The sequence below is a fragment of the Meles meles genome, chromosome 21, assembly GCF_922984935.1.
Source record: "Meles meles chromosome 21, mMelMel3.1 paternal haplotype, whole genome shotgun sequence".
Taxonomy (NCBI): Eukaryota; Metazoa; Chordata; class Mammalia; order Carnivora; family Mustelidae; genus Meles; species Meles meles.
In genome coordinates, this window is record NC_060086.1 from 10673750 (window position 1) to 10700846 (window position 27097).

The following is a 27097-nucleotide window of genomic DNA, read 5'->3' on the forward strand; positions in this document are numbered from 1 at the left end:
AAGGTTCTAGTTTCCCTTCATTGAATATGATGTTGGCTGGAGATTTTTTTTTTTTAAGATTTTATTTATTTATTTGACAGACAGAAATCTCAAGTAGGCAGAGAGGCAGGCAGAGAGAGAGGAGGAAGCAGGCTCCCCGCTGAGCGGAGAGCCCGATGCGGGGCTGGATCCCAGGACCCTGGGATCATGACCTGAGCCCAAGGCAGAGGCTTTAACCCACTGAGCCACCCAGGCGCCCCTGGAGATTTTTTTATACATAGTCTTATTTAAGTTGAGAAAGTTTCACCCTGTTCCTAGTTTACTGAGAGTTTTTATCATGAGTGGGTGTTGGATTTTGTCCAATGCTCTGCAGTGGTTTTTTTGGGATTTGTCCTGCGTGTACACCACACACAGGTTGGTCTGGGACCTGAGTAGTTGCTTACGCTACTTCAGTTCTCAAAACCTTTTGATATGCAGTTTAGGGTCAGAGCCACACACTGTCAGATTGGTGGGGAGCCCAGAGTTTGTACAGAACTGTAGGGGATCCTAAAAATACAACCTTACTAAAAGAAAATTTTAAATGAAGAAAACACCAAAACGCCATCATTTAACGAGGATATTTTAACATTCCCTTCAGATATTATCCACTTGTAAGAATTTTGTCTTAAATAATTATTTAAAAATTGTAAGTGCCGGGCGCCTGGGTGGCTCAGTGGTTTAAGCTGCTGCCTTCGGCTCAGGTCATGATCTCAGGGTCCTGCCCTCATCGGGCTCTCTGCTCGGCGGGGAGCCTGCTTCCCTCTCACTCTCTCTGCCTGCCTCTCTGCCTACTTGTGATCTCTCTCTGTCAAATAAATAAATAAAATCTTTAAAAAAAAATCATAAGTGCCATTTTGGGCATCTGGCTGGGTCAGTCACTGGAGCATGGGACTTTTGATCTCCGGGTTGTGAGTTCAAGCTGCATGTTGGGTGTGGAGCCTACTTTTTTTTTTTTTTACAGGTTTTATTTATTTATTTGACACAGAGAGAGAGAGAGAGATCACAAGTAGAGAGGCAGGCAGAGAGAGAGGGGGATGCAGGCTCCCTGCTGAGTAGAGAACCCAACGTGGGGCTCGATCCCAGGACCCTGAGATCATGACCTGAGCCGAAGGCAGTGGCTTAACCCACTGAGCCACCCAGGTGCCCCCCTACTTTTAAAATAAATAAATTAGTTAAACAAATAGATAGATAGATAGATATTATAAATACCATTTCAGAATCTATTTTACTTAAGTATTACATCTTCCATTTGGCCTAATCCTTTCTTTTTTTTTTTTTTTAAAGATTTTATTTATTTACTTGACAGAAAGAGATCACAAGTAGGCAGAGAGGCAGGCAGAGAGAGAGAGAGAGAGAAGCAGGCCCCCTGCTGAGCAGAGAGTCCGATGTGGGACTCGATCCCAGGACTGAGATCATGACCTGAGCCAAAGGCAGTGGCTTAACCCACTGAGCCACCCAGGCGCCCCTGGCCTAATCCTTTCAATCACAACTTTAAATATTGCATCGTGTTCCATCGAAGGTACTATGCCAGTATCTTAATTGTCTTAGTTATTACGTAATTATTGCTTCCCCAGTACAGAATTAAATTTATAGTACCCAGAGCACCTGAATGGCTCAGTTGGTTAAGCGGCTGCCTTCAGCTCAGGTCATGATCTCGGGGTCCTGGGATCAAGTCCCGTGCTGGGCTCCTTGGGAGCCTGCTTCTCCGTCTTCCCCTGCCTCCCAGCTTGTGCTCTCACTCTCTCTGTCAAATAAACAAAATCTTAAAAAAAAAAAAAAAAAAAGCTTTACAGTATCTAACTCCAACTCCAACTCTCACATGTAGAGTTCTGTTTACACAAACATCACATCTGGAAAATGTCCCAATTGATTTCTCAGCACTAATTCCCTGAGAAAGTACACTCTTTGATAGTTTTGAAAACTTTTTTCAAAAATTTCCATACTGGGAAGTGTCAAGGCTCTTGTGGATGACTTGACAATCACATTCTAGTATGAAATGAGATCACTTCACCAGGTCCTTAGAACCTTAGATCCAGTCATCCGCCCTCCTAAACACACAGCCTGTCAATTCCAATTCCTAGCACCCTGGGGCCAGCAAACTCATCTCGGTGAGTTCCCTCTGCCCATGAGCTGAAAGTGACAGGGACGGATTCTTCTGGAGAATTACCATCTAATTCTATTTACATCACTTCCTTAGGTTTCTGTGATGGACTATATATTTGTATCTTCTAAAAATTCATGTGTTGAGGGGCATCTGGGTAGCTCAGTTGTTGAACACCCGACTCTTGTTTCAGCTCAGGTCATGATATCAGGGTGGAGATGTTGAGCACCTCTTTGGGTTCTGCAGGGGGCAGGGTGGGGGCGGTGGGTGGTGGGAGTCTGCTTGGAGATTCTCTCCCTCTGCCCCTCCCCCCACTCTCTCGTGTATGCTTTCTCTCTCAAATAAACAAATATATATAAGATTTTATTTATTTATTTGACAGACAGAGATCACAAGTAGGCAGAGAATCAGGCAGAGAGAGGAGGAAGCAGGCTCCCTGCTGAGCAGAGCGCCTGATGTGGGGCTCGATCCCAGGACCATGGGATCATGACCTGAGCTGAAGGGAGAGGCTTAACCCACCCAGGCGCCCTGTTTGTTTTGGTTTTAAGAGAAGGAAGGAAAGAAAACTATTTCAGCTTTTAAAAAAGATTTTATTTATCAGAGAGGACTCGCACAAGCAGGGGGAAAAGCAGAAGGAGAAGCAGGCTCCCTGCTGAGCCAGGAGCCCAATGTGGGACTTGATCCCAGGACCCCAGGACGATGACCTGAGCTGCAGACAGATGCTTAACCGACTCACCACCCAGGTGTTCCAAGAAAAGGTATTTCAAATGAATTAAACTTCTATGAGGAAACAAATATCAACGAAGTGTATCTCTGCCCCAGTGCGGAGTCCAGTTTCTTGACGGACCTATGAAGGGAGTAAATTGCAGCCCTCTTGCCGAGGGCATGGATCATGGCACGCAGCCTGTAGCCCAGAGTGTTCACATCATGCTCCAGGGACAGCAAGATCGTGGGGTTCACCCCTTCCCTGTCCCTGTTATCTTCTGAAGGTGAATGGCTAAGGCTTAGAAATCATGGGTCTTAGGGAACCCTGTGCATGGTGACTCCAGAGTGTGTTGGCAGTCCTGGTTTTTCACATAACCACAAATCCTTATTTATTTATTTATTTCCACAAATCCTTCTTTTTTTTTTTTTTTTTTTTTTTTTTTTTTTTTTTTTTACACGTAGGCTCTTTCTTGAATAGGGAAGAAAACTGAGGAATCCTAGAGTTCCTGAGGCAGGCAGCTCCTTGCTACTGTCTGCTGGTGCCGGCCGCACTGGACCCCTACTTTAGAGAAGGAAGTGAAGTTCAGGGAGTCGAAGCGTCCTGTCCAAGTCAGAGCTCCTTAACTAGGAATGGTTATTGTGGCCTTTTCAGAAAAAAATAAAATGATGGTGAGGCATCATTGTGTTTGGAAAAGTGGAAGAAATACGCGCTGGAGCTGTGTACCCCTAGGGTCTTGCTTCTTTCTGTCTTCAGAGCCCAGCCCAGAGCTGGGACATGTATCTTAGGCCCCTGTAATCTCCCACAACAATCTGAAGGCGACAAAGTAAGAAAGCCCGGATGCTCTTTTCTCCTCGCTGCCCATCTTTAGGTCCCTTCCAGTCTCCTCCCTCCTAGGATGGAAAGCTCAGGCTGAGCCCTACCATCACCACCCGGTCCCCCTTCCCCGTATCCCTCCGTCTCCATCCCCCCTACCCTTGCGGAGTCCTGGGGCTTTGCCCTCCAGGGACTTGCCCTTCACCCTATGGTGCACTTGCAGCTCCGGGCTCGCGGCAGCCGCGACTTGCTTCCCATAAACCTTTGCTCCCCGGCCGACGGGAGCGCCAGCTCCCTACCCAGGAGTCCTTGCGCGGCCCGGCGAAGCGGACACCCAGGACTCCAAGATGGCGTCAGTCGGTGAGTACTCGTACCCAGTTAAGGTTGCAAGGTTGAAGGCAGGACCCGTGTTCCGGGATTCGGGGCTCAGAGCTACACTGGGAGGGGAGGGGGCTGCGGAGACGCCTGCCCTTCGCTCAGGGCCTTCTCTGTGGCCTCACCAGAGGTGCACCGAGCCTTTTGTCTAGAGCCTTTCACCGTTCGACCCTTCTCCGCTCGCTCAGCTGCGCAGCCCACCGGCCCAAGGGCCGCGTCTCTTGGCTGCAGCCGCGGGAGTGAGGGCAGCCGGAGGACGCGTCTGCGAGCTGGGGACTGCACCACCTCCGGCCACTCTTCCTCCTTGCTGAATAATATTGACCCCGTCGTAGCCCGGGCGCTTTGCATTTGAACCCTACGCGCAGCTTCTGCCCTTCTTAACAAAGCTGAAGCTCAGATTAAGCTCCAGGAGGAGCGAACGCCTAGGACGGTGCCTGAGACCACGTCAGGTTGGACGCGTATGTGTGGAATAAGCGTTGAATAGGCTTAGAGAGGTGAGATGACTTACTCAAGGTCACGACTAGTGAGAGGGCTGAGCTGAGATGCAAACCTATGAGTCTGGGACCTCGTGGTAAACGGAGTTTAAATCGCAAGGATGGCCTTATGATCTGCAAGTTTTTCAGTGACATGCGTGAGTCAGTCTACACCTACCGGACTGTGCACACTGATTTTTTTTTTTTTTTTAAGTACGGAAACCGTGTTTTAGGCCTAGCGCCTCTCTCAGTAGCCTTGTCAGCAAGCCCCTGTCTGGAACACTGATCCCATATTAAAGATGAAAATAAGGGTCAGTAATATGTATGGCCTGCCTGAGGCAGAGTTTTGATTAACCCGTGTGTTTTACCCAATTTCTATATTCTTTTTCTTTTTCTTTTTCTTTTTTTTTTAAGATTTTTATTTATTTGACAGAGAGAGAGAAATCACAAGTAGGCAGAGAGGCAGGCAGAGGGAGAGAGGGGAAGCAGGCTCCCTGCTGAGCAGAGAGCCTGATGTGGGGCTGGATCCCCTGACCTTGAGACCATGAGACCATGATCTGAGCCCAAGGCAGAGGCTCAACCCACTGAGCCACCCAGGCGCCCCTCAGTTCTTATATTCTTTTTTTTTTTTTTTTAAGATTTATTTATTTATTTGACAGAGAGAGATCACGAGTAAGCAGAGAGGCAGGCAGAGAGAGAGGAGGAAGCAGGCTCCCGCTCAGCAGAGAGCCTGATGTGGGGCTCGATCCCAGGACCCTGAGATCATGACCTGAGCCGAAGGCAGAGACTTAACCCACTGAGCCACCCAGGCACCCCAGTTCTTATATTCTTAATATCAACCTGGAGAAATGAAGAGGGGATCAGAAAAGATGAGAATGGTGCTATTTTCCCCATCCGTAACACATAAGCATGAGAATATTAATCAGCGGTGGTTGTGTTGTTTAAACAAGAGGACATTGCAAAGGAAGCATTGCAACTCAGCATCTTATTTAAGCAGAGAGAAGTGATGAGCATTGTGGACTAAGGATTAAACAATTTAGTACGGGTAAGGTTCTTGAAACACTGCCTGGCCTGCTGTTAGACTGCTTGTCACCTCAGCTTCCACTCTGTGACCTTTGAGCAGGGTCATGCCATGGCTGGCCCACTCAGCATCACCCTAGGTGAAGGAGTTGAACTCCAAGTCTGAAGTACTCAGTCTTTTAGCTGGTGTCTTTCGCCCGAGCATAAAGCCACTAGTTTATTAGCAAGTAAAGTGATGGAAATATGAATTAACAGCAGTAGATGAGATTGGGTCAGCAAACTGTGGCCAATGGGTTAGATTTCCTGTGATCTGTTTTTATATGGTGTGTGAGATAGAATGGTTTTTTAAAATTACAAAAAAAAAAAATGTTACAGAGGCTCTTTACTCTGTGGCCGACCCCTAGGCTGGATTTCGCACCCAGAAGACACTTAGCATTTTCATGCCTCTCCATATAGGTGGACAGTATGCTTTTTTTTTTTGGAAGTCATAAAGTCAGACCAGGGAGCCACCTACTCTCCCAAGAACATGCGGTCCTTTCTCAACCTTCACTGGAAGTCTGTTATGACTACGAACTGGGTGTGGGGTTGCTCCCACCTTCACGTAGCTCATAGACAGAAGGATAATTTCCATTTACATAGTACCTACAGCCAATTACCAAGGTGGCTGGTGTTCTTTTTTTTTTTTTTAAAGATTTTATTTATTTATTTAACAGAGATCACAAGTAGACAGAGAGGCAGGCAGAGAGAGAGAGAGGGAAGCAGGCTCGCTGCTGAGCAGAGAGCCGGATGTGGGACTCTATCCCAGGACCCTGAGATCATGACCTGAGCCGAAGGCAGCAGCTTAACCCACTGAGCCACCGAGGCGCCCTTTTTCTTTTCTTTTTTTTTTTTTTTTAAGATTTATTTATTTGACAGATAGAGGTTACAAGTAGGCAGAGAGGCAGGCAGAGAGAGAGAGAGAGAGAGGAGGAAGCAGGCTCCCTGCTAAGCAGAGAGCCCGATGCGGGGCTCAATCCCAGGACCCTGGGATCATGACCTGAGCTGAAGGCAGAGGCTTTAACCCGCTGAGCCACCCAGGCGCCCCCCCTTTTTCTTTTCTTTTAAGATATTTATTTATTTGACAAGAGCAGGAGAGCACAGGCAGGGGGAGCAGCAGAGGGAGAAGCAGGGAGCCCAATGAGGGGCTCAATCCCAGAACCCCAGGATCATGACCTGAGCCAAAGGCAGATGCTAACTGACCGAGCTACCCATGTGCCCCGATGGCTGCTGTTCTTAACTTTATTTTACAAAGGAAACTGAGGCACAGAGGGCAGGTACTTGTCCTAGGGCACACAGCTGCAAAATGGCACTCAACCCAGAATGCGTGACTCCCCCAAGTCTGCCCTGTTTACAACTGCCCTCTACTAGTGGGAGCCAGTGAGTGCAGAGGGAGGGGTGTGCGGCACTGGGGAAAGTGTTGGGGAGGGTTCCAGTTCTGCAGCTTAGGGCTGAAGTCTTTGTCTTCCATTAAGAGACACAGTCTTGGAAAAAGTATAGATGTGCCTTTGACTAGTCTGTTGGTCTCTCAGAGTTTTATGATGGTGCTGTATTTGGCTCTCCTTAGGCCCAATGTGAATTTTCCCCCATGTTTATAGATTTCTTAGTTTTTGTTAAGGAAACCCTCTTTATATGTCTAAATATACAGAAAAATGAATTTTAAATTGTTGGCTGCTTTCTCCGGTGATAGGCCAAGGCACCATGCCAGCCTCTGAATGTGGTTGTGAGAGTGCAGAGTATGTTTTCATAAGTTTGTGGGATCAGCAGTGACCTGATAAATTTTTTTTTTTTTTGAGTTACCAGCCTTATCAGTCAAAAATACTTTGACTTAAAACACTATTTCTTTTGTATACCTCCCCCAACATAGTCCTATGATTAAAAGCACTTTTAAACCTTTTTTTTTTTTAAGATTTTATTTATTTATTTGACAGACAGAAATCACAAGTAGGCAGGGAGACAGTCAGAGAGAGAGGAGGAAGCAGGCTCTTCGCGGAGCAGAGAGCCCGATGCGGGGCTCGATCCCAGAACCCTGGGATCACGACCTGAGCCGAAAGCAGAGGCTTTAACCCACTGAGCCACCCAGGCGCCCCACTTTTAAACTTTTATTATGGACGATCTCAAAGGGAAGGGAAGCAGTGACGTAATGAACACTTCAGACTCATTACCCAGCGTCAACAGTTAGCAACATTCGGCTCTTCTCGTCCCATCTATACTTTTGTCCTGCACTCCCCACCTTGTGGCCATATATAAAGCATTTGGTTTTAGAATCCCATGTTTGCACTCCTCGCTGCATGGAAGAAGGCTTCGGGACTGTAGCAAAGGTACTGACTATGTTCTTGTTCCAGAAGAAACGTGGCATAGTCATTCTTGGACTGCGGCCATCTGAACCAAGTGAAGACAAAACTGGCCTGTAAAAATGTGTACTTGTTAAACTTTCCTAAGAATAGCATGGACAGGGTGACAGAGAAGGGTATAGGCCATTCTCTAACGACATGATTGTGTGGTATTGCTCTCATTGACACTAACCTCTCCAACAGAGATTTGGAACATATCCCGAAATTCATTTGAGACTATCTCATGTGGAAAATACCACCACACTAATCACATCACGGTTTTGTTTGTAAAGGAACTAAAGGATGCAATTAATCCCTAAAGTCCTGCTGCTTAAAATGTCCTTAAGATCGGTTCGTGAGCCATTTCTTTGTCTACTTCTGTCTTTTTCGTTTGTTTCACATAGACCGTAATGATATTTCAACAAGAATAATATAGTAGTTCACAGGTCCGAGTGCTGTTCCAAAAGCTTTTCCGTAGATTCTCATTTAGTGCTTGGAGTAAGCCATTTCACAGACAAGGAAACTGGAGCTCAGAGGTTAGTTAGGAAGTCATGTTAGTGCTTGAGGTGAGGTGGGCAGAGAAGGAGGCCTTTTAGGGAATGGCATTTAAGTTGAGCTGGCTGTGCGGTGATCTAAGGCCCTCAGGTAAAGCAGCAGAAAGGGGTCTGGCGGAAGTGTGGTGAGCCTGCTCAGATGAGCGGGTGAGATGGTTGTCTGGCGATAGAATGTTGGCTCCTGAGAACAGGGCCCCTGTCTGCAGTCAGTGCTGTAGCCACATTGTGGAGCCCACTGCCTGGTATACAGTAGGTGCTCCGTATTGTTGGATTGAGACTAGATAGAAGGTTCAGGCCCGTTTATTTGGGACAGACGGCCTAAACCGTAACCCTCAACCTATGTCTGCAAGTCTTAGGCTTGTGCCCCCACCTGTCACTTGTGGCCTCTTGACAAACACTGGATCTGGTCCATTTGGCCCAATGTCTGGTTCTCCAGGTGACCCATAGCAGATGAGAACCTGCCATAAAGCCATGCATTTCTGTTTATGGCCCGACCGTCACCCCTGCCCTTGTTAAGTGTTGGGAGATGTCAGAAGATCCGTGGGGTTCCCTTCAGTGGGCTCTTGAGGCTGGTCCTTACCGAGCCTTAGTCTTTCCTTGGTTCCCCAAAATAGAGAAGTAACCTTTCTTTGAATGATTTGGTCTGAGTGCTTCTGTGGTTGGTAATCTTTAAGAAAGGACAATAGTCTTTGACTCCTTGCCTTGAAGAGGGTACCTGCCCGGCAGCTTTTAAAAGTTGATCTCTGTGGGAAGGATGAGAAAGGAGACTATTCTCTCCTTATGAGCATCTGAACATTCATGGTTCTGCCCCCTCCAGTCCCCTTCCTAATTTACTCCTAAGCCAAGATAATTATTATATGGCCTTAACCTGGGCCCTTCCTGTTCTGTCCCCAGTCTCATTGGAGTATTATCTGGGGCCCATTGGATCATGTGGGGTGGTTCTTTATTATGGCATTTAACATTTAACATTTTATCATGGCATATTAACATTACGGACCCAGGTAGGATGCTTGAAGTATCAGATTGTCCGCAGGAGCATGGGAGCCAGACCTAAGGCTGAGCCCTGCCTCTACTGCCTGCATGCTGTGTGAACTTGGCCAAGTTGCCTCACTTCTCTGAGTCATTCTCCCCCACTCATAAAATAAAGGCATTAGCTCCTTACTATGAAGATTAAATGAGGTAATACATGTAAATATTAGTTTTGTAGGCATTTTTCTCTTCTGTCCTCCACTTGATTACTTAATTCCTCATGGCCCTTGGGCTCTGTTTTTACATAGTTATTCCCAGTAAGCTGTTATTTCAAATCTTGATCATTAGTAAAACTTTACATACTCTCTGGCTTAAAACAGTGAGAATTTCGTGCGACATCGTTATTCATAATATTCCTTGTGTGTAGCCTCTGTGTAGTGACTTTATTGATGGTTGAAGTAAGTGACATAAAAGGATGCTCTTTGTCTTACTGGAGGGTTTTCAGTGTGTGTTTTCTGCTCTTCCTTTTCAGTACCCCTGAAGGAGAAGAAGCTCTTGGATGTGAAACTAGGAGAGCTGCCCGGCTGGATACTGCTGCGGGATTTCACCCCTAAGGGCATTGCTGGCGCATTTCAAAGAGGTCAGAGCCATGTGTAAAAAAGGAGCAAAGTTCTGGGTCTTTTGGTCTCCCTTTCCCCTGAATTAATTGAGCAGTCAAGGCCTTACCTCAGCAGTGTGCAGAGGAGGACAGGGTCAGATTGTTAGCCCCTGAAGCTCGGTGTTTGATTGGTGACTGGCCCTATCCGAGGTTGGTTCTAAGATTAATTTCAGCCAAGAAAATGTTTTCTGCTGCTTGGAATTCGCACCGCTGCCATTGTCTTAAAGAAATGTCTGTGAGCATTTTTGTCATAAGATGTCTTAAAGAGGAGAATGAGTTTAAAGCACAGTGGACATTAGTCCGTAATGTAATGCTCATCCCCCTGCCAGGCAAAACTTCCAGGGTGGATGTTTGAAATGATCTGTCCTTCAGGTCTGTGCATGGTCACATTAGTCCCGTGGGGTCCCTGTCCTCATTCCAGGAGTCAGAGACTCACATCAACCCACAGATGCTGTGTAGTCTCCGGCTTCAAGCCCCGCTGAGGCCTTTCCTGAGCTCAGATTAGAATTCTCTGCCTTTTCCCCATACTTGGTGACAACAACCCTGACTTCATAGCTTCCCTCACTACTGTGAACCAGGGCCTTCTAGAATCATGTCAGTCTTTTTTTGTCAGCCAAGCCACAAGCCCAAAAGAGGGCAGAAACCATTTCCTCACTGGTGAGGGGACCCAGCAGAGAGATGATGGCCCAAAGCCTTCTTCCCCAACAGGCAGACCTAGCTGGCCTCAGCCATGTGGACTTCACTCGGGGTTGGATTTTTGGTCAGAATTAGGGTAAGGGGATCCCTAGGGCTGGACGGGAGGGTGAGGTAGGATCAAAGGCTGGCAGGCTGAGCCAAGTCTGTTAAGGTGAAGGCCAAAGCATCAGGATAGGATCCACATGGGCCTAGTCCTGGGTTCCCAGGGCAAGACCCACGGGGGACTGGTGCTTTTCCCGTAATCAGGCAGTGACTTGAGGGTGAGTGACTTCAAGAGTCAGAACGGAACTGGGTCCCTGAGCGTAAGACAAGACTCGACTTTGCACCACGTGAAGCATTCACAGCAAACAGTGGCCTCCTCTCGTGTTTGCAGGTTACTACCGGTATTACAACAAGTACGTCAATGTGAAGAAAGGGGGCGTCGCTGGGATTTCTATGGTGCTGGCAGCTTATGTGGTCTTCAACTACTTTCGTTGTTACAAGGAACTCAGTGAGTGTCTCTCTGGTCACCCCACCCTCTGGGTTTTCTCATTGCTGGGCGCGACTGGTTCGCTGTCAGGTTTACGAGTCCATTCTATGGCAGCTGAAAAATTGGGAGGGACTTAGGAAAATACAGTATAGAGGATGCTATTTTAAGCGAGAAAATTGTGGCAAAGGAAAAATGAAGACAGGAAAACTAACACAAAGCCAGATAAAGGTAGTACTTAGGAAGCATTCTGTAAGGCGCTGCAGGCTCCGCGGAGGGTTGGTGGAAATTTTTGGCTTCGTGTTCCTAGCAGCCAGGGCGGAGAGAGAAACAGGAGGGGTACAGTCCGGCGTCTGTGCTGTGTTCTGGAAAAGGGCAGCTTGTCCTGGGTCTGAGGCCCGAGAGGAGCTTACGGGTGGGAGATGGTGGCAGAGGGCCTGCGGCAGCCCCGGCCAGTCAGAAAGCCGGGTGACCTTGGCCCTGAAGGCCAGGCTCTCGGGGACTGGGTCTGAGCGCGTGTCGCTTCTGGGAAGAGGCCGGCCGGGCAGCACATGAGCGCCTGGGGTGCTGCCTCCGCGTCTGCCCGTTCTGCTGCGACCCTGGCAGGCAGGTTCTGGGTTATCTCCTGAAAGGAATTCTCGGGGTGGCTCTCTCCCCCCACCTGTCATCTTGCGCTTCCACTACACCTTTAAAGAAACTTACCATCTTGCCTTTTTAACTTCAGAACACGAGCGGCTACGCAAGTACCACTGAAGAGGGCCCAGTGTGGAGGCTCGCGCGGCATTCCTGACCGTGACCTTTGCTTGGCACCCTTGAATCCTTTCATATCCTCGTTCACAATTAACGTCCAATAAAAGATGACTGGTACTCGGACTGCTTCCCTGGTGTGGCCGTTTCCCTGCCCTCTCCGAGCTTCTGCTGCAGCAGTTCCCAAAGGCCTATTCGTGTCCACAGCTCAGGCCTTTGAACCAGTGGGCTTCCGGACCTGTCCCTGCTCACAGGACGTGGGCTGTCATCTAGTCAAGCCTGTCAAGGGCCTGGAGGGGTCTCCCTGCTCTTTGCACCTGGAGTGCAAAAAGCTGATGCTTTTACATCAGAACAGAGTGCTTGAGAACGCTTCCCCTCCCCATCTTGCTGTCAGGCTGTAGTCTTGTGGGCCCTCCTAAGGAAGCTTCCTTGCCTGGGGGAGGATTCAGGGGAGCAAGGGAAAACAGGCCCAGACGAGCTCACAACCGCCCCTGTATCCAGCGCCCCCCTCCCCAATCCTTACCCTTCATCAGAGATCTTCGTTAAAGGGACAGTTAGAAACCAGTTCTGGGGTGTATGTATGGAAAGAACAGACTGATGCTGTGGCTAATTATCTTGCAGAAGATCCAAATTTGAATAAGCAGGTGTCAGGCATCCAGCATCTGAGATGGAGAACCGCCACTTGGCTGTTCCAAACAAAGGCCAAGCTTCCAGACTTTACCAGCTGCCAGTACAGAGTCCCTTCCCTCCGAGAGATGCACGTGTCGAAAGGGGAGAAGCGAGCACCAATATCAAAGCTTTGTGCCCGGGCATCTAGCGCGGCCAGCAGCCAGAGTCCTCTCCTTGGCGTGGGGTCCCTGAAGTAACGAGACGCAGCTTAAAAAACAAGCTTTTAATCAACCTCATAAAAAGTCTTCTTGTGATGGAACTTGAGTGGGCCCAGCTGCCCAGTGGGTTGCAGGTGACAGTTTCACATTTCCAGGTTGGGGGGCAGGGGGGTCTCCGGAGGCCAAAGCCGAGTGACTGTGCAGGTGCTCGGTGGGCCAGGAGGTAGGTGCACAGATGGACTGCGGCCTCGATTTCATGGGTGCTCCGCAGCCCCAGCTGAAGGTACGCTTTGAGATATCCCACCGCCAAGTAGGTGCTCCACGGAAATCAGCCCAGAGGGAAAAGACCCTCACCCCGGAGAACCCCGCGCCCTTCCTCTCCACCACTGCCGCCCTGGAGCAGGACCAGGCTGAGGCAACAAGTGCGTTTAAGTTTGCCCTGAAGGGCTGCCTCATTCAAATCCCATCGACAGGCACTGCTTCTGAACTCAGCAGGACACGGAGGAAGCAGGCGTGACCTGGTCAAAGCTTTAAATGATCCACCAGCCCCCGGGGTCACCAAGAACTGGTGTTTAATGATGAGGCCTCGAGGGGAAGGGCTGCCTTCCACACAGACTGCTTAGCACAAGCCCCTTGCCACAACCTCCTCCCTTCCCCCAAGGGCGGTGTGCAGGGAGATGGGACAGGAGGTACGGATGCTAGACACATGATGCCGACTTGGAAGGACCGAACTAGAGCACTTGTCCCCTTTTAAAAAAAGATTACAGCAAAATGATAAGGAAACGGACAGACGTAACCCCTCAGGACGATAACCCCAGTGTGCCTGCCTGCCAGCCCCAGCCAGCGCTGCACGAACGCTGGCGTTAAACAGTTCAACGCACGCTCCCAGCGAGGGCCCAGAGTGGTTCCCAACAGTGGGGCCCTCTGGGCTGCTCTGAGCTGGCTCCAGCTGCTGTCACTGTCCACTGAGAAAGGCCAAGTGCCCTTTGGTGCATCTGTTGGCGTAGTGTCCTTTCTCGCCACACTGGGAACAGCAGGGAGGGAGGGAGGGAGGAGACAGAAAAAAAACCACCATTTTCAAATGCAATTTTCAAGTAAGGTCGCACCCACCAAACACCAGGTTAGGGATGGGACTCAGTGGCACAGACTTTGATTCAAACACGAAGGAGAGGCGCTCCAGAGTATAGTGGCCCAGAAGCTCCAGCAACTCGGCAGATGGAAGAACCGCTGCGAGCCAGAGGCTGATGTGAGAGCGCACGGCAGGGGAGCTCCTGCAGGCTGGGCCCATGTCCACACGGGCCTGTCCACGGAAGGTCTCACGGTGGGTGGCAGGACGATGAGAATCCCACGGCACCAGAGTTGCCCCACCTGCCTGGGTACCAAGCCCCTCTGTGTGGCTGGCCCGTCACTTACCTTTCTGAGGCACTGTTCTGGAGACAGGAGGCAACAACGTGAGAGAAGCCACCAGGCTCCTCCCCCCAACTCAGGGACTCATTGCCACGGACACAGGGTGGGCTGCACCCAGTTTTCCCTCCTGGCTCTTGCGCACTTGCCCAAGCTACCCCCCCGGACGGGTTTGTTACAGGATCAGAGAGATGGGACAATGGTTAGACTTGGGCAAACAGACCCAGAACATCACTTCAGAAATCTAGCACTGATTCGGACTCGTCCCGGCTGATTATCCAGGCCCTTCCTTAGCTTCTTTTCATTCATTCTTATTACTCAGAAAGCAGAAGGGATTTAAAACATTGAGCGGCAGCCTCAAGCACTAAACAGAGGGCCTGGAGGAGACAGGTGGGGGCACCCACTCTGCACTGACCCACCCAGGGCCCTCACAATCCTGGCTTCCTTGGCTTGGGACGCTGGGCTCTACCCGGCCCCGGCCCGGATCTCCTGCCTGCTCTGTCTCCCGACCCCACAGGCCCCGTGTTCTCAAGTCGGCCTGATCTGTACGTGTGACTGTGTGGCTGAGTGGCCCGTGGGGCTGCCAGCTGGCCCTTCCCACCAGTGAGAGAAGCAGAGGGAAGGACGAACCAGGCCCCTGCTCACAGCACCTGGCATGTCCATCGGCCAGCACAGCTGATCCTGGAGAACCCAGGATTCCCATGAGGTGCCTGTAAAGCGTGTGTGGTAAGAAGAGGTGGTAGGTTCTGGCCCCACCTAAGTTCAGGATGTAGGACAGCCTGCTGCAGGGTCCCGGGACGAGGGGGGCGGGGGGGCCGGGATGCCAGCGACAGCCTCAGAACACCTGCACGTCCTCACACTGGGGAGTGACTGGTCGGAGGCACAACCCCTTTTTGTACTCTCCTCACCTGGTGGGACTCAGACTCAAAAATCTGCGGCCTTTAGTGGTTTGGGGCCCCTGCCGTCCCCTCCCCGAGGAACACAACCCCCCTCCCACCCAGGAAAGAGCGCTAACACTGTTTCAGCTGGGCTGGCCCAGAGTAGGGGCTCGATGAGTGTCTCATGGCTGTGGGAGTGGAGGGAAAGTTCTAGGACCAATTTAAGCTAAGCATACGTCTCCTGACTTGGATCTTCTACTTGTAGGCACGGATGCCGCTATGAGGCAGGAGCTCACAGACCTCTACGTGTCGGATTCAGCACCGGTTTTAGCAGCAGAAACTGAACTGCTACCAGCAGAGGACTGGTAAATTGCAGTTCTGTTAAGTCACCGGTGAGACAGATTAGATTTACATTTTCCGACAGAGTGATCCACAATGTGTTATCGAGAGAAAAAAAAAAAGACTACAGGACATTCTGTATCCCAGGGCCCTATTTACATTAAAATAGACTTTCCTTGCGCTTGTGTGAATAAAAAAGTTTGCCACAGCAGTTCTCCACACGGGGCGTGAAGGAGCGCCGAAACCCAAAGACTGTGACGACACAGCCCACGGAATCAAGCAGCTGGTTCAGGAAAGGTGGGAACAGGGACAACACGGCTCCCAACATTTCCGTGTCATCTAAATGTTTCTACCAGAAGGGTAACTTTGTATTTTGTCTAATGATCCCCACATCTGAAGTTTTTCTGGCCTAGTGCTGTTAGCAGTTGTTTCTGCTGACTTCCCTCAGTGGTGGCTACTTTCTTCCAGGTTTTGTGATTTTTAATTACGAACTCATTCTTCAGGACTTTAGCTGTGGGAATTATATGTGATTGGGTTGAGAATAAATTCCTTGTAGAGCCAGGCACCAGGGGCCCCCATGTGAGGCTGTTTCAGATTGGAAAACTCAGTTTATAGCTTTCTAGCCCTCACTGGGGTGTGAATACGGCCCCGAGCTCACGACGGTTCCCCTGGTGACTATAAACTCTCAAGGCACTGACCTCCACCTTTCCATCCAGAGCTAAGAATCAGACGCTTTCTAATAGGTTTTAAAAAATTCACCCACTCTCTGAGGGTGTGTGTGTGTGTGTGTGTGTGTGTGTTGGGGGGAGGACTGCTCTTCTTTCTGTGTGGGCTTAGAGCTTTGTTCCCTTCCTTGGGGACGCCTTGCAGGATGTGAGGACATCCAGAGGCTTCAGGGCTTACTCCTTTCCCAGGGACTTGGTGCTTCTACTTTATTACCAGCCTCCTTTTCCCACAAGCTCCGTCCTTTCATTCAGCAGCATGTGTGATCATTCACTTGGCCTTGGGGCGTCGTGGAAGGAAGCAGGATGGTCTCTAGCCCACCAGAGTAGCCCATTTTCACTCTTACGGTCCAGAAACAAAGATGGTATCATTTTGCAAAATGAACTATGTGGGGAAGGAGGGAATGGCCTCGCCCCACCCCCCAGCCCTGGGACTCACCTTGTAACAGGTGACCTGCTCCAGCGGCCGGGGTCCCCGGTTGCCTGCGCTGCTGTTTTGACTCTGCATGACCCCGATGACCTGCGGGGCTCTCTGCTGATTGGGAGAAGAGTTCTGACTCGTTAACTGGATCAAGGAGGACGACCTTTGTAATGGCGGATTGTTACTTTGCTGGAAAGAGTTACACAACACGGTTTTACTGCGGAAAACACGTGCACGCAGACTACCAATGGGGACAGGAAAAAAGAGGGCGGGACTGGTCCCCGCATGACCAGCAGGAAGAAGGGCTTCCGTGGCGGCCCTGCTCAGGAGAGCGGGCAGAAAAGGAACATCTGGTGATGATGGCAGGAGCCGCTGCCCGAAAACACCATGCAGACACACAAAAACGAAAAATAAAAGTAGAAAACAAAACACCAAAGAGACGAGGAGGTCTCTGGGGCAGCAGGGCGAGGGCATGAGCAGGCCTTACTTTTGTTTCTGAGGTTCTAGCTTCAGGTCAGGATGAACGCTTGGTTCAGCCAGATGTTTAGCAGCCTACACGGCGAGCAACAGTCACAGAAAACCAGTTGGAGGCTGACGTGCTGACCTGCGGTCTAGGGGCTGAGAGGGCCCTCCACTAGGGAGTCATGTGAGCAAGGGGGACAGGGGCTCCAGGGGTGGGGACTGGATGGCTAGGCCACCTCCCAACCAAGAGGGTTCCTGGCTCTGGACCTCCTAAATACAGGAGCAGTGAGCTAGAAACCACCGGTTGTCAGGGCTGTTTCCACACTCGGGAATTCCTGGCTTTGTGATGGGTTCTACTGAGTTATCCCACAACCGCCCGAGGGCAGGGGACAGTGCAAGGAGTCCAGGCGGCCCCACGCCTTCCTGACTTAGCCTGCAGCATGCAAGGATGGACAGGGCTCTGGTAATGGGCTCAGAGGTCAACCAAGTAAAAGGTAAGAATTCAAGATCAGTAGACAGGTTTACTCAGCCTGTTGAAACCCTGCTTAGCGTACCCGAACAGCCTTTGTTCTGGGCCCCCAACCCTCCACTCCCATAACCAAACCCAGGGTGCCCTTCGTTTTGGTTGGGGGCGGGCGCTACAGATTCCCATTGGTCTCTGGCATCTCTTCCTTTTATGCTTGAGAGGATCACCTCATTGTGGGGTCGTGGGACCCCCTTGCCTAGGAAGGTGGAGCCAGCTGGTCCTTCATCCCTGTTCCCAGCCCGCCCGCCCCACCAGGAACCTCCACACGGGGCGGCAAGGACACTGGCATGGGTAGGAAGACCGGTCAGCCCCAGGTCAGCTCGCAGGTGCTCCTGCCCGGCTGTGGGACCTCAAGTGAGGCCCGCCCTCGAGGACTTTGTTTCCCTGTTTGTAAAGGGAAGGGCTGGAACCTGAAGCAAGAGCAGCAGGCCCATTGCGTTCGTGCTGCCCTCCACTCTGGCTCCCGAGGGGGCGCCGCAGGGCCGCTGGCCAGGCCAGAAGGCAAGAGAAGCCCAGGGAGCACTGGGCTCTCGCAGACAGCCCTCCACCTCTAGAGGGAGATGCAAAATTTTCTGCTGGAACTCAGGGTGACTCCCCTCCTGTCCCACCTCCTCCCCTGCCTCTCCCATGTCGCCAGCCGGGTGGGTGGCCGACTGCGTGCCAGGGCAGGAACCGCTGGGGCCGGGGCACGGTACCTTTGTCGGAGGCTGCGTCTGCTGTGGCAGTGGGGGCTGCTCGGTGGTTCCCATTGGCAGTTCAAATCGAGGGCTGGTCACCCCGCAGCCAGAGGGTATGAGAACAAGGGGAGAAGAAGAGGGGATGAGAGAGGGGCCAAACCAGGCACTGTTCTCAAACTCTGGCTCTGGGAACTCACAGGCAGCCTCTCTGCCCAGACACAGGGCAAGCCTGGACGTGGGGTGGGTGCTGGCTCTCAGCTCTGCCCCTGAAGCCTTGGGAAAGAGGCGAAAAGAAGGGCCTCGCCTGGACTCAGACCCAGCTCTGCTCATACCTACAGCCGTGGGACCTGCAGCAAGCGCTGCCCTCCCACAACACGCATCCCATTCCCGAGGGTCTAGCTCAGCCGCCAGACCACCTCCAACAGGACACGCTCCCTGGCCCTTGCCGGCGCCTGTGCTTCTGCGCAGGTGTCAGTGGGGTGGATGGAAGCAGCCCGGGGACTGGCGGACGACACTGTGCTGCCGTCCCCGGAGAAGTCCGACCCCACAATCACCCCAAGTGACAGATGTGTACGAAAGCCCATGAGAGGAGCTATGAGCCCTGCTGGGTGAGGAGAACCCAGCTTCAGGTGCCAGCCCTTCTGCCACGAGACCCTGGCCAGAGGTTGAGCTCTGAGCCTCAGTGTTCTCAGGTATGAAATGGGGACATTCTCTATTCTCTCTGTTCACAGACACACTTGTGAAGAGCTACCTGAACAAGTGTGTGTGTGGAATCTCGACGTTACGGCCTCCACAGAGGAGGCCCCCAAACTGAAGTCTCCTTCCTTTAGGGCCCAGGTTCTTAACCAGAGGTCCCTAACTGACATGCAAGACATGAGCTTTGCAAGACATGAGCTTTCCTGGATCACGGAGGCCAGCCTTCTTCAGATCTAGGACCCAGGAAAGGTTAAGTGCTAGCCTACTAGGCAGAGCCACCTCTGAGCTCAGGGAGCAGTAGTGGCCCCCGCCCCAGGCCCAGCTGTGACACCTGCAGTGATCAAAGGCCAGGTGGACACAGGAAAGATCTAGAGGGCAGCAGGACCTGGGGCAGGAGCAGGGTGGGAGCATAGGGTCTGGCTACTCACTGCATGAATTTACACGACGGCCCCTCCGGGCAGAATCCCACGAGGTAATTCACACAGATGACTCTCCGGGTGTGCCGGTGCCTGCACAGGGGACCTGTGGAGCCAAGTGTCCAGGACATTCAGACGCCCTGCTTCGGGGGAGGCCCTCGTGCCCCTGGGCCAGTCAGAGCCCTGCCCACACCACTGCCTGGGGTGCAGAGAACGAGAACAAGGCCCCAGATGCGGGCTCTGCCTCGTATCCCTTCACGGGGAATAGCAGGCCGGGCCCATGACCTCTTCAATGCTAGTTTCCTTATAGAAAATACGGAAGAGAAGGCCGTCCACGCGGGAGGTCTGGGAGGCTCAGGTGACCTAAGGGTGTAAAAAAGCCTCACTAGCCCCAGATGGAACAGGTGGGACAGGCAGAGGGTCGTGTGGACACAGGAAGAGAGGACTGGCCTCTTGTTGGGGGCCCAGCCACCCGACACCTACCATGCTTGCAGAAGCCACGGTCGTACCAAGGGCAGTCCTTGATCTTGGACTCGGGGTCGATGTGCAGAAAGGGGCACTCCTTGTTGCTGCACTCCCCTGCAGGGAAAGCCAGACCCACATCCATTGGGGCAGTTCAGGAACGGGACTCAGAGCCCCCTCAGCTTTTCTCAAGGCTGTGGCCTGCTGTGTGGCAGAGGGTCAGGTGCTTCTCCTGTCCCCTCCTGGCCTGACAAGTCCTGAGCCCCGAGGCAGCGTCGCAGAGCCTTAGTCTCCTGACCTATACGGGGACCGTGTACATGACTTGTACATGGTGCTTCCCTCTCACGTGTCCATGCTGCCTTGAGGGTCAGGGACCCAGAGCCGGGCACAGGGTACACACTCCTCAGCTAATTCATGGCTCCACCCCTTACCTAAATGGGATATCCTGGGCCCTGGGGGAGCCCCAAATGCACACAGGCACCAACTGAGTCCAGGAAATGACTGGTCTACTCTGATCAGCCCTTCGCATCTACGAGCTGGGAGAGGGGAAAGGTCTGAGAATTCTGCTTCTTTCAGGACAAAAGTAGGGACGACTCGGGAACTCGAGGCTGGATCCCTGGGGTTGAGCGCGATGGGGCCTTTGTGATGACAGCTCCTCTCAGGAGCAACTGGCCCAGCTGGGGGGCTGTGCCAGCCCCAAGCTTGCCCTCCCTGACCCGCGTTACACATGAAAGGCCAATTTGATCTCTGTTGGTCAGAGAAAATGCACACACTCCTCCCCAGACATACCAGAAATCGCTGTGAGGTGCGGCCCACCCCTCCCCAGGCTCCCCCTTCCCTGGCCACGCTGGCACCCCGCCCGTGCCCCCACCTGACCAGCCCCTTCTTAGCCTTCCGATCCCAGCTCTGCTCTCAGCTCCTCATACAGGCCTTCCCTGACCATTCAGCCTAAAGGACACAATGGTCCTCGTGTGGTCCCATCACCGTCTAGCTCCTTGAGAGCACTTCCGGCAATAATCTCCATCTTTGTCTCACTGGTGTCAGCGGCCTCCTTCCCTGGGCCACTAGGGCAAAAGCACCGCGGGACAAGGACTAGGTCTGTCCTGTTTACTAGGATCCTCACTTGTGTCCCCGGTGAGAGGAGCTGCAGACAGTACCCACGCACCTGGCGAGGCTCTGTCGGGGGGCACGCCTGAGGCTTCGGGGGCTGCCGGGTCCAGCAGGAATGAAGGAACCCAGACCAGGCTGCGGAGGTGCCCTGAAAGGTCTGTCCAGGAGGGCTGGCTCCTGCCTTTGGGTCCAGATGGGAGATGGCTCCCATGGAAAGGGGATGCCCCCTTCCCGTGCCGATTCCAGTATGGGTGAGGCAGGGTTGGGAAGCCTGGGTCCTATTTCTGACCCTCTGTGCTCTGACTTCACAGCTTACGCTACCTCTACAAAAAAAGCCACAACTATCATTAATAAACTGATGGGTCACCCCTATTGGGCTGCTGGAATAATTAATGTCTCCCGAGGACAGTGCTTTGCAAGTGTGCGGCAAGCCCAGCACCACCCAGCCCACCACAGGGAGTAGAGCAGGCATCTGGCCTCCCGCCAGGCCCCAGCACAGGGCCAGCATCCCAGGGCCAAAGCCCACCCTCATCCTGACCAACAGGGCTGCTTTCTGTGCGACCTGGCCCCCAGCAGAGAGCCAGGGCGTTCAAGTGCCACCAGGGAGCATAACAGCTCTGCTGAGCCCTGGCCCACCCCAGCTTCTCCACACAGTCCGCTCAGGACGGGAAAAGGCACATGTGTTCTCTACGCAGGGATCAAGGCATTCTCAAGGTGAGGAGTGGAGTTCTTTGCCACCAGGAGACAGCCCCCCGCTTACAAACTACTACCTGGATTCACCTTCCCAGAGAGAAGGAACCAACTGAAGTCCCAAGGACAAGGAGTCGCTGTGCTGGAAGCAGCAGCTGATTTAGGGGAAAAGGCCACTGGGAGCAGAAAGAAGGCCTCCAGCCAGCTGCACTGTGCACTCACTGGCCATATTACCCACCATGGTCGCCCAAACTCCCCAAAGTACTGGAAACTAGCGGGCCAGCTGAACTTGGTGGGCATGGCCTAAGGTTCTGAGGCCAGAAAGCTGGGAGATGGCAGATAATGCGGGTACCCGAGCAGCTGCTTCTCCCCTCTGGGCCTCAGATCTGTGTGAAGCCTCCCTGGGGTTCCCAAAGCCGGGTGTCTGCTCACCGAACTTGGAGTAGAAGTAGCACTCGGGCATCTTGGTCATGTCGTACTCGTGCAGGAACTCACACTGGTCCCCCTTCTTGCACAGTCCCCGCAGCCAGTGTTTGCACACAACGGTCTTCTCACCGCTGATGTGGCGGAAGGGACACATGCCCCCTGCCGAGGAAGATGGGGGGGGGCCGTGAGGAGGGCGGGGCCTGCATCCCACACATCCCTCCAGTACCCAAGAGCGACATGTCCTGGAAGGTGGTGGATGCCTCTTGGCAGAAGGCTATGTGATCGCAGGTAGCACAGAGCCACACATTTTAAGTTTTAGTACTTATTTTATGTTTGCGTGTTTTGAAAAGATCTAACTAAAGCATCGAATCCTGATTTCCCAGACATCACTAAGGGTGGTGGGGGAATGAGCTTATTTCTTAACTGAATTATTGTTCTAGTGATACCCAGACATGGCAAAAAATTGTAGGGGTAGTGGGCGCCTGGGTGGCTCAGTGGTTAAGCCTCTGCCTTCAGCTCAGGTCATGATCTCAGGGTCCTGGGATCGGGCCCCGCATCGGGCTCTCTGCTCAGTGGCGAGCCTGTTTCTCCCTCTCTCTCTGCCTGCCTCTCTGCCTACTTGTGACCTCTCTCTCTGTCAAATAAATAAATAAAATATTAAAAAAAAAATTGTAGGGGTAGTAAAGGAAAGACTGGGATTTGGGAAACACAACCCTTTATAAAAAACAGAGGGTAAAGAGGCCCACCAGCAGAAGCCTGGACTCCAAGCAGGTTTCACCTCTAGTTATGAGCGCTTAGCATCCAAGAATTAAGAAAGAAAATCAACCTTGGAACTGAAGAAACGCCTTGTATACAAACTGGGGGAGGTCTTCCTTCTGTAGCAGGACCTGAGCGATCAGCCGCCAGCTGGGACAGAGCCATACCCTTGGAAACTCCTATTTCTAACTTGTGGCTTGGCAGGACCACTGGAAAGGCCCAACCGGAATGAGGCTGTGACTGGGAAAGACCCAGACCAGCCCCTTCTCACAGAACTTTGCAGGGATGCTCTTATATCTGTGCTATCCAATACGGCAGTCCTGGGCCACATGTGTTAACTAACTAGTAGCCACATGTAGCCAGTGGCTACTAGTTAGTAAACACAGAGACAGCGCAGTGCCTTGTGTTAAGGACAGCTGTCTGACAGAAGGTGGTGGGTCAGAAGGCAGAATTACCAAGTCCAGACATGGGAAGAAGACCAGGGGCCCAGTGGGAGATGATAGTCTAACCAGACAGCCCCGATCGACCTGGCTGATCTACCCAGCAAGTCTATTGTTTCTATAGTAAGTAATTGAGCTACAGAACCAAACTTGCCAAAAGCATCCATTAAAACTATTCCCTTCCTCTAATTCTGTGCTTCTTACTCACTGACAAAAATTTAGTTTCCGGGGCACCTGGGTGGCTCAGTGGGTTAAAGCCTCTGCCTTCGGCTCAGGTCGTGATCCCAGGGTCCTGGGATCGAGCCCCGCATCGGGCTCCCTGCTCTGCAGGGAACCTGCTTCCCCTCCTCTCTCTGCCTGCCTCTCTGCCTAATTGTAGTCTGTCTGTCAAATAAATAGATAAAATCTTTAAAAAAAGAAAATTTAGTTTCCAAATAAATTTGCCTACAGGAAGAAAAATGCCCAGACCTATACCTGCACGTAAGGTCCCGGCAAGCAATCTGTCTCCTTCTGAATTAGTGGATAGTCTGGTTCCAGCAGCCCCTGTTGGAGCCTGGTTAGTCTGAACAAGGCTCCCCCGGACAGACTACTGCTGGGTTTTTGATGACATGATACAGAGGATAATGAGCTCGTACAGACTGTAGAAGCAGAAAGGCTTGGGTCCAGACACTGGCTCAGCCACTCACTAACTCTGCAATCTTGAAAAGTTCCTGAGCACCTCAGTGCTTGGCCCTTCTGTCCATGTCACAGGTCAGCTTGTGGCCACAGGCTAAGTGAGGTGAGGAGGCAGACTCAGAGTGAGGTTCCGTCCTGTGTTGTAGGTTTCAGGCAGAATACCCCGTCATGTTCCTCGCCTGTGAAGTGCAGTAATTTCATCTAGGGACACTGCTAGTCTTTAGAAAGCAATGCAAGCCAGAGGCCTGCTGGCCTACGAGTCTGCTAGGGGGCAGGGTGGTGGAAAGCACCTTAAGATGAATGTTGGGGAGTCAGGGGTTTCTTACCTTTGCCACAGGCAGCCTTCAAAAAGAATTCGCAGACAGCAGCCCCTGACTCTGCAGAAGGAAAGGAGAGGCATCAAACAAAGTGAGGTGTTCCTGGGGATAGCTGAAGACACGGGGAGGGGACCCTTCTTGCCTTTGACCCTGTGAAGGGTTCAGAGTCTGGAAAAAAAAAAAAAAAAAAAGGCAAGGCCTGGCAAACACCAAACAAAGCTGCACATTTCAGCCACTCACTGCAAAGTGAGACACCGACGTTGAGACCAGTCACTCTGAGAGCCTCCTCTAAGCGAGATGCTTTCAAGGAGTTAGGAGTGGGTGTGGGAAGGATGGGGCACAAATTCACAGAAGTTAAGTACCCCCAGTTCGGACTCGGATTTTCTAGAGGGCTAACTCACAGGCCCTTTAACATGAGGCAGAAAGAGGGAATGAGCTCAGAGGAGGCATAAACAATCACATGGGGACTATGAGGCGGAACAAGCTCCAGAGAAGGGGTGGGCCTCAGAGGAGATGCTATTCCAGAGGGAAGAGCATAATGGGAAGACACAGAGGCACTCCGGCTGCCCATGATCTAGTTCATGGTGGTGCAATACCAACACAATTACTAAAGGCACAGTCTTCTGCTCCCCCAGAGGCAGCGATGGTGTCTGTTAGTGACTCCAGGGGGTAAGCCTTCGCAATGAGCCCAGGAATTCACTCGCCATGGCTGCTAGAATAAACCGCCCATGGCTTCACAGTTTTCTCTATCAGCCGGCATGTTAGAGTTGCTGAAAATCCACCAACAGCGTCTTGGAAAGCCACTTTCATACCTCGCTTTGCTAACTTGGGAGAGAGATTCCTTGGCTTCTCGGAAGCAGGCAGATTTTGCTAGGACAGACTTAAGGCTGTCAATGAGGTATCATCCATTTGCATCTCAAAAAGCTTAAGGCAAAAAGTTGTCGCTCATTTGCATTTCAAAAGGTTGAAAAAGCCTTACATTAAGGAAAGCATCATAGAATATTTCAGGGCTCTTCTCAGAGGCTAACGTTGCTTCATTCCTTGAAGCCAGAAGTCCACAGTCCTGGGGCCTGGGTCTCAGCCAGACAGGTTAAGAGTATGCCTTCGGGGGAGAACTGACAATTCTCCAAAACTAAGAAGTGCTGCGACAAAGGAGGAAAGGTTGTGGCCTCCCAGGGCTTTAACGCACTGAAGTGGCTTGTGGGCAGAGTGCTGAGGGTGACTATCAAGCCTGAGGTCCAAACTAGGGCAGCACCTGTGGCCAGGCATGTCCTTCACCCTCTTCAGAACAGGTATGTAGGCCCCTTGCTACTTACCTGCCCTCACAGACTCAAGTATGTGCGGTCCCAGGCTGGAGAATGGTGGGTGGGAAGGAGTTGCCCTGCATGGATGGTTTCATGGCCTCAGGCTAATGCCATCAACACAGGGAAAGGCCACATGTGCAAAGGTGGACGTGCACGCAGAGGGAGGAAGTGATCACATGTGTCGACGGGCCAGCAGCCGCTTTTAAGATGTGTATTGTAGAGATGCAGGTGGTGTGTGTATAAAATAAGGTTGCCAGAAGTATGTTTCGGGGTAGAAGCAATATCTCACAGAGAAGCGTCAGCATGAGTGGGACAACTCAGGTCACGTGCGCATGAGAAATGTGGCCACTTGAGGGGAATGAGGCTACAGGGAGGCTCTGCCAGGCCACGGACCCGTGGGAGAACAGGGCCTCTGGCAGTTACGGGACACGGCACAGGGAACTGCAGACTGAACCAGTCAAGAACACTGGAGAGCTCACCTGGCTCCACCACGTACTTAGTTGCCACCGACCAAGTGGTCTTTGGCATGTCCCTTCCCCCACTCAGACCTCAGATGCCCCATCTGTGGACTGAATCCAAGGACCTCTAAGCTTTAACGTTACAACATTAGATTCCAAGTATGTCCAGAAAGGAGAGAAGAAAACTGCTAGTTTATTTTAAAACACTAGACATCCACCTAAGTTGGGGGTGGGGGAGCTATCATCTGAAGGTGGAGAATGAAGGGAGCTCAAGCAGCTGCCCAGGTGTGATGAATGGCCCGAACCGGGGTCCAGAGGAAAAGTGAGGGGTCGGCTCCCCGGAGTGCACATCCTACCAAGGAGCTTGAGAGTCTAACCGAGAATCTCCTACAGAGAGGGGCAGTGGGCCTTCCTCCAGTAAGACTCCTCCAACCGCCCAGTTTTGATGAAAGCAAGGAGAGGGCGCTCAAAGTGGAGGGAGGGGGCTGGAGGTGGAGAGAGGGAATACCTAACTATTTTCTTTTAGTTACGGAAGGGAAGTAATTTCCAATCCGGGACACCAGCTTTCATTCAAGACATATGAACAGCCAGACCTGGCCCTGCCCTCCTGAAGACTGTATTAGAATAGTCCCAGGGGTTCAGAGCTTGGAGAAAGGGGGGCTCCCGAGTCTGAATGGGGGAAGGAGGGTCCCAGGATGGGCGAGGAGTTCGGAAGGTCCCAGGACCCAGCGAGAGGGCGTCCCAAACCAAGGGGGAGGAGTCCCGGGGCCGAGTCGGTCGCGCCCCTCGCCCGCGGCCCCGCGCTCACTGTCCATGCCGGGGAAGGGCAGCGGCTGTGCCCCGAGCTGCTGCTCCACTGCGATCTCCAAGTCGAACTTGATGTGGTCCACGCTGGCGATGATTTCCTGCATGGCGGCGGCGGCGGCCACACCGGCCCGACTACTCCTCAGGTCCCTCGCCGCCCTCACACCTCTACCCGCCACCGGCCCCGCCGCACACGGTCCTCCGTCTCGCCTTGCCTCGCCGCCACCGCCGCCGCCGCCGCCCGAAGGATGCCGGGAGCTCCCGGAGCCCACGCCGGCCTTTGGCTTGTCCAGACCCGGCCAACAGAGCCGGGAGTACGGGA

The 27097-nt window shown here is 52.1% G+C and overlaps 2 protein-coding genes across 4 annotated transcripts; one reads left to right on the plus strand and one right to left on the minus strand.

The window, feature by feature from the left end:
* The first annotated feature begins 3903 nt into the window (after nt 1-3903).
* On the plus strand, nt 3904-12091 carry ATP5MF (ATP synthase membrane subunit f). The gene is made up of 4 exons (XM_045993237.1): nt 3904-3998; nt 9931-10038; nt 11126-11242; nt 11943-12091. Exons 1-4 carry the CDS (start codon nt 3986-3988, stop codon nt 11969-11971), a joined length of 267 nt encoding a protein of 88 aa, XP_045849193.1. The 5' UTR covers nt 3904-3985; the 3' UTR covers nt 11972-12091.
* A 1257-nt stretch (nt 12092-13348) lies between these two features.
* CPSF4 (cleavage and polyadenylation specific factor 4) lies at nt 13349-27024 on the minus strand. 3 transcript variants are annotated; one of them, XM_045993234.1, is made up of 8 exons: nt 26780-27024; nt 24219-24269; nt 22028-22180; nt 19817-19912; nt 19346-19439; nt 18240-18312; nt 16575-16667; nt 13349-13816 (listed from the first exon to the last, which is right to left on the minus strand). In XM_045993234.1, the coding sequence occupies exons 1-8, from the start codon at nt 26880-26882 to the stop codon at nt 13748-13750; spliced, it is 732 nt and encodes a 243-aa protein (XP_045849190.1). In that variant the 5' UTR covers nt 26883-27024; the 3' UTR covers nt 13349-13747. The 3 variants fall into 3 exon arrangements, with proteins under 3 accessions (XP_045849190.1, XP_045849189.1, XP_045849187.1); XM_045993233.1 differs by having other exon boundaries at nt 16575-16670; XM_045993231.1 differs by having other exon boundaries at nt 16575-16745.
* Nucleotides 27025-27097: the final 73 nt, after the last annotated feature.